This window comes from Anopheles stephensi, chromosome 3 (genome assembly GCF_013141755.1).
Source record: "Anopheles stephensi strain Indian chromosome 3, UCI_ANSTEP_V1.0, whole genome shotgun sequence".
NCBI lineage: Eukaryota > Metazoa > Arthropoda > Insecta > Diptera > Culicidae > Anopheles > Anopheles stephensi.
Genome location: NC_050203.1, coordinates 75,114,259 through 75,131,113, shown reverse-complemented (window position 1 = coordinate 75,131,113; position 16,855 = coordinate 75,114,259). Strand labels below are relative to the sequence as shown.

General features: G+C 48.0%; 6 protein-coding genes across 18 annotated transcripts in view; 4 read left to right on the top strand and 2 right to left on the bottom strand.

The window, feature by feature from the left end:
- LOC118510777 (ankyrin repeat domain-containing protein 29) overlaps positions 1–16,855 on the bottom strand; it is a 253,927-nt gene that overhangs the window by 233,701 nt on the left and 3,371 nt on the right. The window contains exons 1-3 of one of the 11 annotated variants that reach the window (XM_036053046.1): positions 4,517–4,692; positions 965–1,002; positions 272–380 (exon numbers count right to left, since the gene is read on the bottom strand). The exons of 1 other annotated variant lie outside the window; for it this stretch is intronic. The gene's annotated coding sequence lies outside the window, so the exon portion shown is untranslated. Of the gene's footprint in view, positions 1–271; positions 381–542; positions 736–755; positions 942–964; positions 1,003–1,634; positions 1,904–4,516; positions 4,693–16,855 lie in introns of those variants that run through there. 9 more of the 11 variants (XM_036053048.1, XM_036053047.1, XM_036053049.1 and 6 more) reach the window with 9 other exon arrangements.
- LOC118510781 (40S ribosomal protein S21) lies at positions 5,000–5,874 on the top strand. 2 transcript variants are annotated; one of them, XM_036053066.1, is made up of 4 exons: positions 5,000–5,107; positions 5,190–5,248; positions 5,516–5,707; positions 5,792–5,874. In XM_036053066.1, exons 2-4 carry the CDS (start codon positions 5,199–5,201, stop codon positions 5,799–5,801), a joined length of 252 nt encoding a protein of 83 aa, XP_035908959.1. In that variant the 5' UTR covers positions 5,000–5,107; positions 5,190–5,198; the 3' UTR covers positions 5,802–5,874. The 2 variants fall into 2 exon arrangements, with proteins under 2 accessions (XP_035908959.1, XP_035908960.1); XM_036053067.1 differs by lacking the exon at positions 5,792–5,874 and having other exon boundaries at positions 5,516–5,711.
- Positions 6,516–9,684, top strand: LOC118510770 (daxx-like protein). Its single transcript, XM_036053030.1, has 3 exons — positions 6,516–6,946; positions 7,070–8,607; positions 8,834–9,684. Exons 1-3 carry the CDS (start codon positions 6,893–6,895, stop codon positions 9,180–9,182), a joined length of 1,941 nt encoding a protein of 646 aa, XP_035908923.1. The 5' UTR covers positions 6,516–6,892; the 3' UTR covers positions 9,183–9,684.
- On the bottom strand, positions 9,754–11,426 carry LOC118510774 (kynurenine formamidase). 2 transcript variants are annotated; one of them, XM_036053041.1, is made up of 4 exons: positions 11,303–11,426; positions 10,793–11,226; positions 10,390–10,705; positions 9,754–10,317 (listed from the first exon to the last, which is right to left on the bottom strand). In XM_036053041.1, exons 2-4 carry the CDS (start codon positions 11,163–11,165, stop codon positions 9,834–9,836), a joined length of 1,173 nt encoding a protein of 390 aa, XP_035908934.1. In that variant the 5' UTR covers positions 11,166–11,226; positions 11,303–11,426; the 3' UTR covers positions 9,754–9,833. The 2 variants fall into 2 exon arrangements, with proteins under 2 accessions (XP_035908934.1, XP_035908936.1); XM_036053043.1 differs by having other exon boundaries at positions 10,793–11,425.
- LOC118510775 (probable serine hydrolase) lies at positions 13,370–14,992 on the top strand. Its single transcript, XM_036053044.1, has 2 exons — positions 13,370–13,795; positions 13,870–14,992. Exons 1-2 carry the CDS (start codon positions 13,637–13,639, stop codon positions 14,776–14,778), a joined length of 1,068 nt encoding a protein of 355 aa, XP_035908937.1. The 5' UTR covers positions 13,370–13,636; the 3' UTR covers positions 14,779–14,992.
- Positions 15,111–16,852, top strand: LOC118510776 (probable serine hydrolase). Its single transcript, XM_036053045.1, has 3 exons — positions 15,111–15,292; positions 15,374–15,723; positions 15,795–16,852. Exons 2-3 carry the CDS (start codon positions 15,595–15,597, stop codon positions 16,713–16,715), a joined length of 1,050 nt encoding a protein of 349 aa, XP_035908938.1. The 5' UTR covers positions 15,111–15,292; positions 15,374–15,594; the 3' UTR covers positions 16,716–16,852.

The following is a 16,855-nucleotide window of genomic DNA, read 5'->3' as shown; positions in this document are numbered from 1 at the left end:
CTGATCACACCTCAACCTGCTGGACCGTGCCAGCCATATTGTCTGCCCACGAGACTCACGTCATTCGTCCGAGGAACGATGCAGATGAGATTTGATTCTTAACCTTCAATGTATTCGATAAATAGTAATATTGCCTTCAGTTTCCCAACAGTTCCCCAAATAGGTATTAGTAGCGAAAACGAAGGCAACACCTGTTGCACACTCGCAGAAACAAAAGAAGAAGCTTCATTGTTTAGCATCGAACCCGGTATCGATCGATTGATCTGCTTACCTAATGAAGATGATGATCTTCAGGTTCAGAATTACGCGCACAAAAAAACACACCAATCAACACACTTCACTTGCCGAGTAAGATCAGTAATCCACAACACCACTAAACACTAAGCAATTTGGGAATAAACACTCAAGATATTAATGATTTTTCACTGCATCAAACACAAAACCACGCGCCATTTTCTTCATCCATCACCGCGTCACTATCACGCACAGACTAACTGCAAGCCGCTCTAATGACGGCCGGCTTATCTCGCACTCCTACTCACACACACACACACGATCGATGACAACCACGCGACATCAATCTCGTGCCCCAACCCAAAACACACGCATTGAATCAGAACAGGTTTCCCTAGGAATACGTCACACCGATACACAGGTAAGGAACGATCAATGGAACCGATACTGATCATTCACGCGATTGCGTCGCGATGTTGGTTGAATTCTAATTTTATCACTTCAACAATAAAAAAAAGCACCCCGATCAACCAGCTGGTCGTCACCACTTGTTCTTGTTGCCAGATACAGCTGATCGATTCTTTCCCGGATCTCAGAACGCACGCACGCCCGGAAGACGATTGATCGACGGCGGGTTTTTTATTTGCTCTCTTCCAACCCCGGTACACATGCACCCACACACACACACGCACACGGTCGGGAGCACCGTGTGTGTATTTATTTTTCGTACCACAGTGGATCACGATTCGCACGAGACTGCGAGCGCGCCTGGGAGATCGGAAATATAAACATCATTAAACCCAATTCAAGCCCACTGCAGCGGACGCCGCCAAGCCAAACGGTAACTGTCAGTCGGTCGGAAAATCCACAACCACTGCCACACTCTTTCCCCACCAGCAACACACAGCAGCGGCACGTATCCACGCGGGTCCAAGACCAGGCTTGAAACGCACCGTAACAACCCTAGACACGCGCGTATTACCCGCGATCGCGCTCACATTCACGACCAGAGAGAGGGAGAGACGCTGGCTGGCAGGAGGGAAGGTGGTACATGGCACGCGCTCACTTTCCACCGGTGCGGCCGCCTTTTCCGTGTCGAGTGGTGGATGCACCCTTTGCAAAGGCAGAGATTCGCTTGCATCGAACCCTCATCGGTTCCTTACCCTCTAGGCCGAGCGTTTAGAGCGCGTGTGGCCAAAAGCGGTAATCACGCTTTAAAACGTTTCAATCGTTTCAGCTTGCTAGCTTCACACACACACACACACACATCTCACCAGAACTCTTAGATAACCGACCGAAGACGGGAGGAATAGAAGCTAACCAGGTCTGGTTTTACATTCCAACCACATACAACTACGGTATCGTTGGAATTTGCTCTCCAAAACAGGTAATCATCTCACCTAGTTTTGTTTTTCTAAATAGTTGCACTTCTTCGCCTTCAAACGACAGGGACGACCTGGTACTTGCAAACCGGATGAGAGGAAATGGATGGCCTATGCTGCTGCTGCTGGGATGGACGAACTGGATGAAACGATCGAACGACAAAGTTACCGGTCACCAGTCACCAGGCGATAACGGGAGCTGCTGCTTACGGGAGACCCCGTTAATGGCATTTGCAGGTAAGATAAGAATTTCTTCTGTCCATGTTTTTTTGTGTTTTGAGGGACGCAATAAAACGCTTCCGTCTTGGTGTTCTGTAGCTTGTGATAAGAGGGACCTGCAAGATACATGTGGTCGGTTGGAGTTTGATTTTTAATGAGAAGCATCAACAGCAACCAAGAAGTAAATAGACTGACTTTAAAAAAAAATTTGTGACGATCCTATATCCTAGTGATCCTACGAGCTATTCAACGAAAGTTACAGACAAAATGAAGATATGGCAAAAAAAAGTAGCCTAGTAACTGCATTCATCAACAACAAAATCAGCTCAAATATCCAAATAGTCCGGATCTTCAGCACTATTCTAGACCGTAAAAGATCAACTTTCTGGGACATTTCTTGGCCATGGAAAGATGCTACTAGCGAAGTGGTTATACAAGGCCCCCACTGTGAGGAGGATCCATACATATCGTGTCTGTATAAGAATTTTTTTAATCTTTAGAATCCTAAGGCTTCTTGAACGGCAAGGTCTCGTCGTCACAAACAAGGACTCATGGCAGGGGAAGCCATGAAAATCCCTGCAATATCTGGGGACTTCAGTAAAGCCTGAGGACTTCGTTTTTTTTTGCATCTTGGGCTCAAAGGTCAGAGAAGTTCGTAGAGAAGCATCTGAGATAGAAAATTCCCAGTAAGAAAAAATCTATAAAATCTATAAATCTATTTTTATAGTATGCTAGCTAGCTCATAAAGAAATCTCGTTAAAACTGCCGTCCGTAGAACAAACCCCTAAATATCCTTCAACATTGTCCAGTAGAGTTTTTTTCTTGAAGGAATTTGTGGACCCCTATCAATTTGATTCTGCTGATCGAAAGCGAGGTCTTGGTGCGTTTGGTCCGTTTATCCCACCTGTGGTAAGCATTTTGTGGTCGAGACGATTGCTGATTGCGAAAAACTAAGAACGAATTGAATACATGATATCATCTACGTGCTGGGGCTATCTCATGGACCCAGCAAGTAATAACGTTTTTGATCCTTGGTTTATGGGGCCTCTTCCTAAAATAGGCACCTTGAAGGAGGCGTCCTGGAGGTCGTTTGGAGCTACTTACGGGTAACCAGTCCAACCACCGATCATTCCGGCATTGAGAAGAACGCTTTGGAAGAAGCTTCTAAGCCAAGTCTCTAACGGAGGATTCATGTCAGTAATACCTGGCTACTAGGCATTCCAGAAACGATATGTCCGAAAAAAAATGCGGCCAAAGCATAGTGTCGTAACCCTATCTAGGTTGATATATTTACATAGCCTCACGTACCCGCGTGCGCCGTTTTCTTCTCCCCATGCAAATAAAAACCCACTGAGACTTTCTTCAAAACTCCCCGTATCGATAATGCAAAGCGTGCATCTATCGCAATCAGCTGGTAAAAATCTCACCACCACAACCGAACAGGCAAAACAACTTTCCGCGGATTATTACCACCGCGCACCGAGAGCATTAAACTTTTCCCCTTTTGTTTTCGAACATTAAAACCATTGTCTGTGCGGCGCGGTGCCTTTCTTTCACTCCCGATCGGAAGTGCATTACAACCGACTTTTGGAGGTCATGTACACGGCGAAAGCCCGCCTGTTATCGGCATGCTAGCGGTGCCGCGTGTTGTGCGTGATTCAATTTGAATCGCCTCCAGCATAGGAAACTTTCCCCCACAGCACAGCATTGGCACACAAGCGGCAGGGAGTCCGCCAGTCCGCTTGGGTTTGGCCACCAGGTGCTTTGTCAGCCGTACACCTGTGTCCGGCACCGGATTCGTATGGACGGTACGGTGCCCCATTGTGTCATGGTGGGATGGTAGTAGTTATGGCACGGAGACTTGTGGTGGTGTGGTAAAGCGTACGCACTGGGGGCCATGGTCATGGTTAGTTTTTTTGTTGTTCTGCGCTACCGTATCGCGTTTTGGACGGACGGCTTGCCTACCCAATAAAAACATAATCAACAAAACGCTTTATCTTTGCCTCGGAATCGATCGGCCTGGTGGGAGGATATTGAAGAAAAACTCCCTCTACCCACCCACCCAGCTCATTGGGCCATTTCCGACAGCAGAAGGACATGTCCGGATCGTACGGTGGAAGAGTGCGTGGAATAAAGAACTTCCGAACGTAATCGGAGCCGTGGTGCTGAGGTGCGTAAAAAGCCCATCGTCATCGTTCTATCCGCTCCCGGTGACTGTCCTTTGGTTCGCGTGATTGGACTTTTGCCCTCTCTCCGGACTTGACCCGGCTTTTGTCGGGTTGTTTCTGACATTCGCTTTCCGGCTACTTCCGGCCGACGGTCGAGAAACGACCCCAAAACGGCTTCGTTCTCGAGATGTGTGCGTGCCATTAGAAGGGAAGATAAATGGACAACCGCAACGAATCGGAACTCCACGTGCGTTTACGTAATGTCGGTTCGGTCGGGGGTGGTGACCGACGTTATCCCCTTCTATTTATAGGCCGTATCCGGACCATTCTGGCATGTTTCTGGCACCCGGGCAGCTAATGTGAAAAGTGAATATTCGTTAGATTGCCCATTGTTTACATCTACGGCAAAGGAACTACACCACAACTTCCCCCGAACAGGAGAAGCTTTTCCAAGTGTGGAAAAGCTCACAGCAACATAAACAGCACAAGTTGAAATAGATTCTGGAATAATACCTATAATTCCTTGCTGTGTGTGCAATTCACCATGTCCCGTGAGACATTTTCACCGCTATTTTTGCTCGACACTCACAATATTTACATTCCGATGCAAACACAGGCGAGCGCCCCACAAGGACGAGAGTTTCCCAGCCAAAGCTTTTGGTGCATCCTTTTGCCGGCGCTTTTCCGATGTTCCCACGGCCGTCCATCTGTTCTGGGGCTGCGTACAGCTCGGAAGCTTTCAAATGATAACAATCGACGAACTTCATCCAACGTACGTTAAAAGCCGTTGAAGAGGGGGAAATACTGTTTGTTTACATGCTAATCATTTGCGAAAATTATGCAAAAATTAATTAAATGTTAAATTTCCTCCCAGAACCACTTCTCTCGCGCAATAATGTTGAAAAAGTAATAAAATAATGTTTGAAATCATTTTTGAAAATATCAAGAAAGTTTTCGTCAGTCAAGATAATCGTTTTGACAGTTGTCAGCTGTCAGGGGAGAAACAGCTGTCAAACCGCTGTTCACGCACATTTTTTCTTTCTTTCTTTCTTTCGCCGCCATTTGTCAATCCTTGTTGTCGGTTCAGAAATCCTCTGACTAAAAGTAAGAATTTTACCGTGATAAATTGCTTCCGAAGGGATATAGTTTGTGAAAAGCGATAGCTAATTGGTTGTTTCTTCCTTAGCAAACAAAAATGGAGAACGATGCTGGAGAGTTTGTCGATTTGTACTGCCCCCGCAAGTGGTAAGTTTCGCTGAAGGGCCCCAGCTTGTGCGATACGCGAGATGCCCACACACACTCTTCATCAACACGTGTCGGTGCATATAGGGATAACGAGTGTAGAAGCGGAGCCAGGCTTCGAGCCTACAGTTATCCTGCATCCCATATTATCTGAATAGCGGTGTCGATTGAGTGTGGGCTACTGTGCTCAGTGGTATCGCCACGATGAGTGGAATTTGTTTACGTGCCTAACCTCACTTTTGTACATTTGTTCTCCGTTCGCATCCGCAGCTCGTCGAGCAACCGCATCATCCACGCTAAGGACCATGCCTCCATCCAGATCAACATCGTCGATGTAGATCCGGAGACTGGCCGCATGCTGGACACGTCCAAGGTGTACGCCATCTGCGGTGAGATCCGTCGCATGGGTGAATCGGACGACTGCATCGTTCGTCTGGCCAAGAAGGACGGTCTACTGTCTAAGTAAGTAGAATCGGTGTAGCGAATCGTTTAGGATTGTAACAAAGAACTGAAATGCATTAATATATGCTCCCTCTTTTCTTGCAGGAACTATTAAATACAGTTTCTTTGTATTTGGTGGGGCATGTGAATAAAATTCCGTAAACAACCATAACTTTGAGCCCGGTGTACGATGAGTGCTTAATTGCTTGCCATGAATACGATGACAAATTGTGAGAGAAATGTATGAGGTCTTGCTTTGCTAGAGTATTTCAATGGTAAAATATACTCCATACCCTCGAAAAATAAAATCGAACACCCTAAGGACTAAAGCATATGAAACGCTAACTCAGTCCCTTGTAGGTGTTGTAGAAAATATATTTGCTCACGTCGTATATGTTCGACCACCTGTGTAATTATTTCATGGATTCAGAATTTTTTTAACAGTCGATAAAAAAAACCCAAAAGAATTTTTTTTTGTACACCTGAATTATCAACAAAACTTTCCCATTGCCCTAATTACATTCACAGCAATACGTTATTTATGCTTAATTTTGTGCACGTTCTTGCACATGTGTGCGTGTGTTGCGGTGCTAGCGGGATGTGCATAATAGAATAAACAAAACACAGCACAATTACAACACCTGGAACTTTTCTCCAAACTTAACATAACTTATATCCATTTTCGTACATAAAGCGGCCCATTTTGTACATTCTTTTAAACGCTGCCACTGTTTCGTTTCATCGATACGAACTGTGTTGATCAACATCATCAAGCACGGCGGGCAGCGATGACAAAGAGTGACAGCTAGCGCACGCACACCAACACACGTTCCGCACGGATTAACCCTTGAAGCTGCATCGAATGCACTGTTTGCCAGTACGGCGTGCAATCATTATAATGTGTTTTAGCCCGTTTTGCCATTCCGTGTGTGTGCACGTTCCGTCCCATGTGTGCGTGTCGTCATCTCGTAATGATCTTAGGTAAAAGAATGGGAAAAAGAATAATGCACGCATTCATAAAAGTGTGATTGACGCGCTGCTACGGGTACGTGCGTACGTTCATCTCGCGTTTACACTGAGTGTGACGGTGGAAAAAAAAAATAAAACTTTCGGCGTGGAAAACGAAAAATCGTCGGCAGTGCGCGCGGTTCGAAACGCGCGTGTAAATATATCGAAATTATTCCCCGTCAGCCAAACCATTAAACGATGGCAACTGCTTCGTCCGTAATTGTGCTAGACTCGGATACGGATGATGATGGGGTGAGCAAAATGTCAACATTTTAATCCGTGAAAAAAATCATTTTAGCGCGCCTACTAAGTGACAGCAGCATTGGCAGTGAGCGATGCACGGTGTAATCAAGGTTTATTTGTTTGCAATTTTAGGTGATAATAGAAAGCACTTCCAATCGTAGAGGCAGCAAACGAAAGGCATCACCATGTCCCACCCCAACCACACAGCAGAACGGAACGAGTGGTGGCAGCGTCACCAGCAGCAGCAGCAGCAGTAACATCGTCGGGCCATCGGTTACCGGCGGCGGAAGTGGTGGTGCACATGATCCGCAACGGAAACGCATCAAACCGATAACGATCGCGACGAACCTGTCGGAACAGCGGTGGTCGTCGTCGGATGGCAAAACACCGCCACACAACAATAACAACAATAATCATTCGATTACGGGCAATGAAAACTTTGCGCCAATAACCTATTCGGAAGATTGGGAGCAGGAAATGAAACAGTACCAGCAGAAGCTTGCCTCCGGTGGAGAAAAACGGGACCGTTCCTTGCCGGAAACAACAACATCGGCGACAGCAGTTACCAGCTCTCGCAGTAGCACTAGCACCACCACCACCACCACAACAAACGATGATTCAGACCCGAACGGCAGCAACCGAGGCACACCCGGCTCGGTGGATAAAAGTTTATCCGAAACGGCATCCACCAACGAGCAGCTACGGTCTGCCTCGCGCCAGTCACGCAAAGCGCCGAAATGTTCCACTACGATCGAAAAGAATCCGATCGGGAAAGAGTTTCAGGAGCTGCTGGACGCTTGCCGCAAGGCGGACAGTTCTAACGACATGGAGCTGCTTATAAAGAAACGGCTAATCCGCTACTACGAAATCGTCCATCCGGACTACGTAAAATCGAAAAGCTTCAAGAAAGCCGTCGCTGCTGCAACGGCCGGTATACGGGCCCAGCCGCACCTGGTCTTTCTGAAGCTGGTCAACATTGTGGAGGAACTGAAGGCGCGAAGGAAATCACGGTCTGTCGCACCACCCGCGGAAGACTCTTCGGAAGCCGCGAACGACAATCCGGACACCTGTGTCCCGCTTGCCCCGGAAGACTTTTCGACCGGGAATGCTAAAAAAGATCGACAAATCAGACGGCTAAACTACACGCTGTACGTCCTGCACAAGCGCATCCACCAGATGGAGGAGGCCGAGGTGGACTTTAATGATGAGGCCAACTCGACCTACGTGCTGGCGGAACGGTACAAAAAGCATGCGTTCAAGGTGTACGAAAAGCTGTGCGATATAACTGGCGAGAGCAAGAATGCGCACCGGCTGATCCGGAAACCGATCTACTTCCGGGACACGCAGTACCCGGAGTTTAACCACACGCTGTCCCAGTTTCTTAACCGGACGAACATTTTCCCCAACTTCCGGGATGTGTTGCGGTGTCTGGAGCACTGCAACACCCGGTACGGGTATGGGTTGCGGACGGAGCGGATGAATCGGGTCGCGCACGATGCGTTCATTAAGGTGGGCAAACAGTTGCAGAAGCGGCGGAAAACGGATCTGTACGAGACGGTGATGTATCATACCGGGGACGAGAAGGATCCGGCCATTACCGATCCGAAGTTGCGCGAGAAGCTGGAGGAGAATGGGAAGCATTACAGCAAAGTGAACAGCATCATCGATAGGTGAGTAGAAGGGGACGATTTAGCGGTTTCAGGCATATAATTGACCCCTTCAGGCGAGATGTCAAATCGCTCTTGTGTTAAAACACACATGCTATATCGTAGTACCCATAGGTAAAGGGACTGTTCGTGTTGCCTAGGCGATTCACAGTCTAGTCAATCACATCCTCAAAAAAAAACGCTATAAAAACTCATCTTTCCTATTGTTTTTTACATAACTTCTTTTAAGGTTTGCTGAGAAAGAGTTGAGTATACGCGAGGGGAATCACGAAAAGAAGGACAAAAGCGCGACACCGGCGGGACAAAGTACTGAAACAAAGCCATCCAGTAGCAAAGGTGATGCTGCTACCCAGTCAGCCACGAGTATGGACACCACGGCTCCGAATGGAGGTACGCATGATGACGTGCTACAGCTTAGCGAGGACGACGATGATGATGACTACGACGATGAGGATGAAGAGGATGAGGACGAGGAGGAGGACGACGCCGAGTCTACCACGAAGGAAAACGTACGGCCAGACTCGTTCGAGGATGTCGTCATATCCGACGACGAGGAGCTGATCATACTCGACTCATAGCATTCGCCGAGAAGATTCGTTTTATCCTAGTTTTTGTTTCGCCTAGGAAGCAGTTGGCACGGACTTGGTCCTTAGCTGACGCAGCTCGGGAACGTGTTTCACTCCCCTTCCTTAAAATCTAACGCGCTGCATCAGCGTAGAAAGGGAAGGGGAGACTTCCCCGGGTCGCTGTCGGGGAATTTGAACGCTCGAGGCCGGGCGGTCGTCGATTGGTGTGATACAAGTTAACGATTAAGTTCATTTCATCTGATCTCGTGTTCGGGCAGATACATTTGTCAAGCGACTGAATTACCGAAAGCTTTTGTCCAAATCGTCTAGCGTAAAGTGGGCGTGCGTGTGTATATATATACAGCAGAGGAATCAGAGCGAAGCGAAGAGACCGGCTGGTTGGCGGAGGTTTCTGGTTGGTGCGACGGTGCCATTCTGTGTAACTGAAGTGTGGGAGATAGCAAGTGAAATAAAGCTCCTTGTGACGGAAACTATTTTTCAACGTACACCCGTACACCCGTGTGTTAAGAAGAAGGTCGGAGAAATATTCTACTTTGAAGAGAACTTCCAACAAACTTCAACACTCGGTGAGTATTCATGATGAACCCTTTTATTGTAAGCAGCAAAACAGCTACTTTGATTCGATGAGACACTAATCTTCTCCTAAGCTGTGTTCTGTTCCCTAGCAACCCCCGCCAAAATGGCGCTCGTGATGGTATAATCAGAGGAGGCGAGCTGTTCCACTATATCGAAGTGATCCAGATTTGGCAACACGTGCAAATCACAGCTCAGCCCAAACGAGCGCAACCGGTCGTACATCTTCGACGACATCTCACGAAACACGTCACTATCGTGCTGTGCAACGTACACGTGAAACTTTAGCGCGCCCTGTTCGCTTACCGATCGCAGATGATCGTAGCTGGCAAGCAAGGGCGACAGTCGTTTCGCGTTCTGATCGTTAATCGCCAGCAGATTGTCCCTGTTGACGCTGTTCGTGTACCGCAGTTCCTGCACATCGTACACGCCCGAGATGAGATACACATCCTTCAGCAGGAGCAGCTCTTCGCCGACCGCACTTTGAAACAGCTGGTCCAGCATGCTAGCGATCAGATGCGCTCCGGCCGAATGTCCAGCAATTGAGACGTGCCTTTCGAACGGAGGAAGTGTTAGTAGGTCTGGCGGATCGGCGTCCACAATAGTCAATCTCAAACACACTCACTTGACACCATTTTCGGTGGCGTAGTTCAACACAAACTCGCTCGCCACCTTAATCTGGCGCACCAGCTCCTCCAGTGTCACCTCCGGGCATAGCTCGTACCCAACGATCATCACCCGTACACCGCGCTCGACCAGTGGTTTCACCGCATAGGCGGACGTTTCCTTCTCCAGCATCTGCCAGTACCCACCATGGATGTACACGAACAGTGGCGCATCGGCGGGCAGATTTTCACCGTAAATGTCCACCTTATCCCGATCGCCACTACCGTACGCCACGTCTAGCGTCGTATCAAAAAGCTGCTTGTTCCTGTCGCTCTCTGTAGCAAAGAAAACGGATGGAGAACAATCTCGAATTCATAATCGGATGGTGGAAGCATTTTTTGCTGCCCACCGTTCCAACGTACCCTCCTTGACAAACTTCACGTGAAAGTTGATCACTTCGGCCGGTGTTGCAAAGCGTACGCTCCAGGCGGACGGTGAGTATTGCTTCTCCCACTGAGCTAGCGTAGCTTCCGAGGGTGGTCCCTGGCCGTCCATCGTTCCGGTGCAGCTAACCTTCCCGGCCCGAAAGTGTACGTACTTTGCGAGCTTGCTTAACCAACGTGTAACGTGGGGCGGTGTACTTGATGGTGCTTCTGCTGCTGCAGCAACCGGCAACGGCGACTGGTAGTGATTAGCGACGAGAGCAAAGCACACGACAACTGCCGCCCAACCGATCCGAACCGATCTGCGATGCGTTATCAGTCGGCTGGTCGAACTAATGATTTGTTTAGCCATGTTTTGGACAGTGTGTGTTTGATGATTCGTCGTTTCTCTTCTCGTTCCTCTCCTTCGTGTCCTGTTCACACGCAGGTAAAACGGATCCTATTACTTCAGTTTATGATGACTCAACGAGCGAGACAGGGAAGCCTTACGTGCACCCGGTCAGCTCGATCTTACACGTCGCAACGACAATCGGCAACTACGTGCAGCAGAATGATGCCCACCAGCTGAAATCCGTTCCTGGTTTTTATTGGATGTCCGGGTTTTGGAGTTAGAAACTGAGGGGTGTGATGTACGGTTATCAACGTTAAGAGCAGTGATAAATACTATCTCAAGCATCATACTTAACGATTGCTTATTTAAATGGCATACGTTTGATTGATAAGCGCGAGAGTTTCAAGTGAGTGGCAGATGTGATTTGTTTGGCAGGTAGAAAAAAGATATTCATGATTCTACAAAATTATTTCAAATTTTGATAAGACAACCGCAGGTTCATTTCCCTTGGTAGAAACTCTTTTACTACCTTCTCCAGATGGAGGTTTATAGGTGGTACAAGATCTCAAATGAGGGGAAAAGGGTGTTGAATTTGAAACCGACAGCCAGAAATGAGCTGCACCAAAACGCATGCATTTGTCCAGGGTGTAACTTTTGCTGGTAGCACGTGCTTGTGATAAGAGGAAACGTCCCCCCAGACAAAAAGTGATCTAAAACGACTGACAGCCCCTAATTTTGTGTCATATCCCCTGAAATTAGGACCGGGCTGTGAGAATGTGTGAGTGAGCACGTGCAGCCATATTGTATGCATGTGTTAGTGATATCGGTTTGGTTTTGGACGGCTTCGAAATAGACGATGGTCTAGTTCACATGAAACATTTTTTGTATAGGCAAGGTTTATTGTCAAATCGGTTAACTCCGGCACGATAGCGTTCGGTTATTTTGATACGAAATGGATAGGTATCAGTATCGGCTTTACACGGCCCGTTTCACAATACGCGGACTAATTAGCTGCTGGGGGTTCCGAGTTCGCTTGCCCGCTGGATTCACACGTATTCCAAAGTGATAGGGGCCCCCGTATGGCTTTCTTAGGGCCCCGATTTTCATTTCTCTAATGGCCTCGTGTAAGCAATCCGCCTGGTTCTGCGTTGGTTTCCAATGCGATCACGAATGGTTTTCCACTGCACTGTAACACTCACAATACACAATACACAATATGGCAAAAGGATCCAGAAGCCTTCATACGATTGTATTTGGCTTCGAATTCACGCTCTGCTTCTTCCAGATAATGACGGCGCTTTCGGTAATGGGTTGATCTTGACGACATTTTAATATATATCAGCAGAAATATTGCTTTTCTAAAACGAAATCAGAATTGGGGTTAGTTCAGTTTGGCTAGTATTTTGGTTCTGTGCCGGCATCGTAAGTGTCAAGTATTCATCGACGCTCCAATACATACCAAAACCGCGCATGCGCGTTAAATCACCGTGTACACACACGACTGGTTGAATCGAAAACGGCTGTCGATGATACAGAAGAGAAGAACAGAAGACCAAAGCCAATACGAGGAAAAGAGAACGCACTATTGCGAATACACATTTGTGGGCCAAGTAGGGTGAGAGGTTCAGGGCCTAGCCTCAAAGTGATCTAAAATGTCTGGTGGGGTGCCGACGTAGTCTGACGTATGGCGAATCCCGCCAATTCTTTATCAATCACGATTTTGGCTGTAAAGTTTAAGATGATATCTTACGGTACTCAACAATGATAATTGTTCTATGATTTGAACTTTTTGTGGGTAGTAATACATTTTTGTCCAGGAACTCCCAAATTGGATACATTCAATTCTATTAAATTCTAGGGAAATACATCTGATAAGCTTTTTATCATAATTTATTCCTTTTGCTTTGTTTCTGTTATTCGAAAAAAAATCTCAAAATGCAAACTTGTTGTAATAAAATGCTAAATTTGAAAAGAAAAAAAGGCAACATAAAAATTTAAGGGATGAATGTTACAACACCCACCCCTAATCATATGTTTGCCCGATATCACCAACACATCTACCCTTTGTTTATAACCCTCAATCAACAACATTCCGCCCAGTTTCAAGTCGGCTTCGAAAGGTCGTCAGCGTGTGGTGAGCTTCCGATTCCCAATAGCAAATGCTCAGTCTCAACTCTGTCTGAAACCTTCAACCATGCACTGAAAACATCTCCCGCATTCGCACACATTTGCCTGTCATACAATGTTACACCGTACACAACACGATGTAATAAGTTGTTGTATGCATGAAATATGTGTCGCCCAGTGTCGTAACCTGTCCATGCTTTCATCATCATCTGGACAATGCGGAAGCGTGCCGAGATAACGGGAAGGTAGTAGTACAGTCCGGTCATCTAGTGTTTCAAGCAGGCACAAAAAATTGCCTATTCATCGGCATCAGCTGACAACTGACTAGTCGGGGGATTCAGATTCGGTCGGTACACGCTGGCACGATGGCGAAAGTCCGCGGTACAGTTTTAGTGAAATCCTTGCTCGGTTCCTTGCTATCCGGCGAAGGAAGTGTCCTGCCACGGATTGCAATCTCAGGCTCAGTTCGCCACTCACACCATAAAGCACACGATCTGGTGGAGGAACACGATCGGCAGCATGACGTAAGTGTAGAGTGAGAGCAAAGTTCAAGCCGTGTGTATCATAAATTAACCCAAACCCCACTCGTCCGTTCCAGGTGGAAGAGGTACGCATTCCCGTCCCGTACGGTGAGATTGCCGGTAAATGGTGGGGACCACGAAATGTTCGCCCGATCGTAACGCTTCACGGATGGCAAGATAATGCGGGTACGTTCGACCGGTTGCTACCGTTGCTGCCGAAGAACGCGAGCTTCCTGGCGCTGGATTTACCGGGCCACGGGTTTTCGTCACGCATCCCGGACGGCATGACGTACAATACGCTCGACAACCTGGCCGTGCTGTTCCACGTGATGCGCGAGTACCGCTGGAAGAAACTATCGCTCATGGGCCATTCGATGGGTTCCATCCTGTGCTTCCTGTTTGCGTCCACCTTTCCGGACAAGGTAGACCTGTACGTGGGAATCGATGCGCTCAAGCCACACATTGCCGATGCGGAAAAGTTTCCGGCCCGATTGGAAAAGCGACTGCCTCAGGCACTGCTGGCCGATGCGCGGAACCGTGATAAATCGGAACCACCATCCTACCCGTACCAGGAGCTAATCGAACGGCTTCACCTCGGTACGAACAAATCAGTCTCGCGTGAGGCAGCACCGTTTCTGCTCTATCGAAACACACGCAAATCGACGCTGCATCCCGATCAGTACTACTTCACACGGGACAGCCGGTTAAAGTACAGCCTGGGGCTCGGCTGGGATCAGGCCATTAACTTGGAGTTTGGCAAACGGATCGTTTTGCCGTACCTGTTTATCAAGGCGAAACATTCACCGTACTACGAGGATCGGAAGTACTTTGATCAGTTTGTCGAAGTGGTGAAGCAACACAATCCACTGTTTGAGCTAGAGTTTGTGGACAGTACGCATCATCTGCATCTGACCGAGCCGGAAAAGGTGGCACCGATCATTAATCGCTTTTTGGCAAAGCACTGGAAGGAGGAAATGATTAAGTAGGGTGGCGCGGTAGATGCCAGCTGCCACACCAAGGGTATAAGAATTTATTTATTGATTTAACGAATAACCTGACGCATCACAAAGAGCAAGGAAGAGCACAAGGACATCAAACTACCTCGACAGAAAATTGAAAAATGGAAGTGTGTTCAATGCTGGGAAAAATAAAATAAATATTTTCTTCCATCTGTTGATTTTGTTGGGCCAACCGAGGCAATCGGAGGTGTAAAATTTGGAGCCATCTTCTAAAAGTCAGTTCAAACACGGACATACGATGATGACATAAATATAAAATTGGGTTGAGACTCTCCTTTGTAGCAGAAGCTCACACAAAGGGTCCTGGAGCTCCTGGAACTCTGATGGACGAAGTAGAGACTGTATAGAAAATGTATAGTCCCAGTACTCCCATAAGCGTCTTAGTCGCGGACTCTGTTCAAATCCAACGAAATTCTTTTACCCGGATGGCACTAGCTCTAGAGCGATATTGAGGACTTCTGCAGCATCTCATGATCAATCAGTAAGTATTGTCTTTCTTACTTTAATTCCCTTCATCACAACAGAAAAATCTTTCAACATCCAATCAACGTTTCTTCTGCAGCTCTTATTTCACTATCGACCCAAATACCGCCACCCCAACATGTTTTCCGAGAACCATTGACAGTTCAGCGCTTACGCGTATGCTCCAATCCACGCACCGCATACAACTCATTCACCCCGTTATCAAGCGTATCCAAGCGTGAAGCAGTAGCAGACAGGCCGAAACCACCGTGTAGTGCACTGCAGGAAACGGCTACGGCTCTACAAGCGAAACAGGAGGGAATGTCTGGACGGACGGTAGCAGCGGTAGAGTCTCGTCATACCGCCGGACAGGATGACGAGAGTCTGCGAAGTAACGTGGAGCACCATCCATTGATAAGATTCATCGAGCTGCAGGACAAACAGAACAATGTAAGTCACTTTCGGGCACTCGCGAGAAGCATTAATCTCTCATTGGCGTCTGTGTGTGTGTGTGTTTTTAGGTGACCGAGGTGGAAATTCCCGTCCCGTACGGGAAGATCGCTGGCAAGTGGTTCGGACCGAAGAATGTCCGTCCGATTCTGTGCCTGCACGGGTGGCTCGACAATAGTGGCACGTTCGATCGGCTAATACCGCTGCTACCGGAAGCCGTAAGCTTTCTCGCGATCGATCTCCCCGGGCACGGCTACTCGTCCCGCATCCCGGACGGTATGTCCTACTACGTGCTGGACTGCATTCCCCTAATTCTCACCATAATGCGCGAGTACGGCTGGGCAAAGGTGTCCCTAATGGCGCACTCAATGGGCGCCACCATATGCTACATCTTTGCCGCCCTGTTCCCCGACAAGGTCGATCTAGTGATTGGACTCGATGCGCTGAAACCGCTCAGCTTCCATCCCGACAAGTTTCCGCAGCGCATGAGCAAACAGGTGCTGAAGTTCATTCAGGCGGACATCCGCAATCAGGAGAAGTCCGAACCACCGTCCTACACGTACGAGGAGATGATCGATCGGCTGTACGAAGGGACGGCCGCCTCTGTATCGCGCGACGCGTGCCCGTACTTGCTGCAGCGCAACATTAAACCATCCCGCAAATTCCCCGGCAAGTACTACTTCGATCGGGACAATCGCATGAAGTACAACGTCATCCCGGGCTGGGCGGACAGCGTTAATGTGGAGCTGGCGAAGCGCATAACGGCACCGTTTCTGACAGTGAAAGCGATCGACTCCCCGTATCCAGGCTCCAGGGAAGGATTCGAACAGACCGTTGCGATCCTGAAGGAAGCTAACGCGAAGTATGAGGTGGTGTACGTGCCTGGGTCACATCATGTGCATCTAACCGAGCCGGAAAATGTCGTACCGGTGGTGGTGGACTTTCTGCGAAAGTATTGGCGCAAGGAGATGGATGTAGTTAGTAAGCTTTAAACCGAAGATACGTCCAAAGGGAGGCGTCCCATGGGGTGGTGTGTGTTTGTTGCGGGTTGTATTTATTAGGTTTGGGAAATTGTTAACAGGGCGAAATATAAGAGCAAAAGCTGCGTTTAAAGTGCACTTTTAACCCACCT

Coding starts and splice junctions, on each gene's coding strand:
- LOC118510774 (XM_036053041.1), bottom strand. CDS start 11,165: ATGGCTAAACAAATCATTAGTTCGACCAGCCGACTGATAACGCATCGC. Junction 10,706..10,792: donor CGTGAAGTTTGTCAAGGAGG/GTACGTTGGAAC, acceptor TCTTTGCTACAG/AGAGCGACAGGAACAAGCAG. Junction 10,318..10,389: donor GCCACCGAAAATGGTGTCAA/GTGAGTGTGTTT, acceptor TCCGTTCGAAAG/GCACGTCTCAATTGCTGGAC.
- LOC118510781 (XM_036053066.1), top strand. CDS start 5,199: ATGGAGAACGATGCTGGAGAGTTTGTCGATTTGTACTGCCCCCGCAAG. Junction 5,249..5,515: donor TTGTACTGCCCCCGCAAGTG/GTAAGTTTCGCT, acceptor TCGCATCCGCAG/CTCGTCGAGCAACCGCATCA.
- LOC118510770 (XM_036053030.1), top strand. CDS start 6,893: ATGGCAACTGCTTCGTCCGTAATTGTGCTAGACTCGGATACGGATGAT. Junction 6,947..7,069: donor CGGATACGGATGATGATGGG/GTGAGCAAAATG, acceptor TTGCAATTTTAG/GTGATAATAGAAAGCACTTC. Junction 8,608..8,833: donor GTGAACAGCATCATCGATAG/GTGAGTAGAAGG, acceptor ACTTCTTTTAAG/GTTTGCTGAGAAAGAGTTGA.
- LOC118510775 (XM_036053044.1), top strand. CDS start 13,637: ATGGCGAAAGTCCGCGGTACAGTTTTAGTGAAATCCTTGCTCGGTTCC. Junction 13,796..13,869: donor AACACGATCGGCAGCATGAC/GTAAGTGTAGAG, acceptor CGTCCGTTCCAG/GTGGAAGAGGTACGCATTCC.
- LOC118510776 (XM_036053045.1), top strand. CDS start 15,595: ATGTCTGGACGGACGGTAGCAGCGGTAGAGTCTCGTCATACCGCCGGA. Junction 15,724..15,794: donor TGCAGGACAAACAGAACAAT/GTAAGTCACTTT, acceptor GTGTGTTTTTAG/GTGACCGAGGTGGAAATTCC.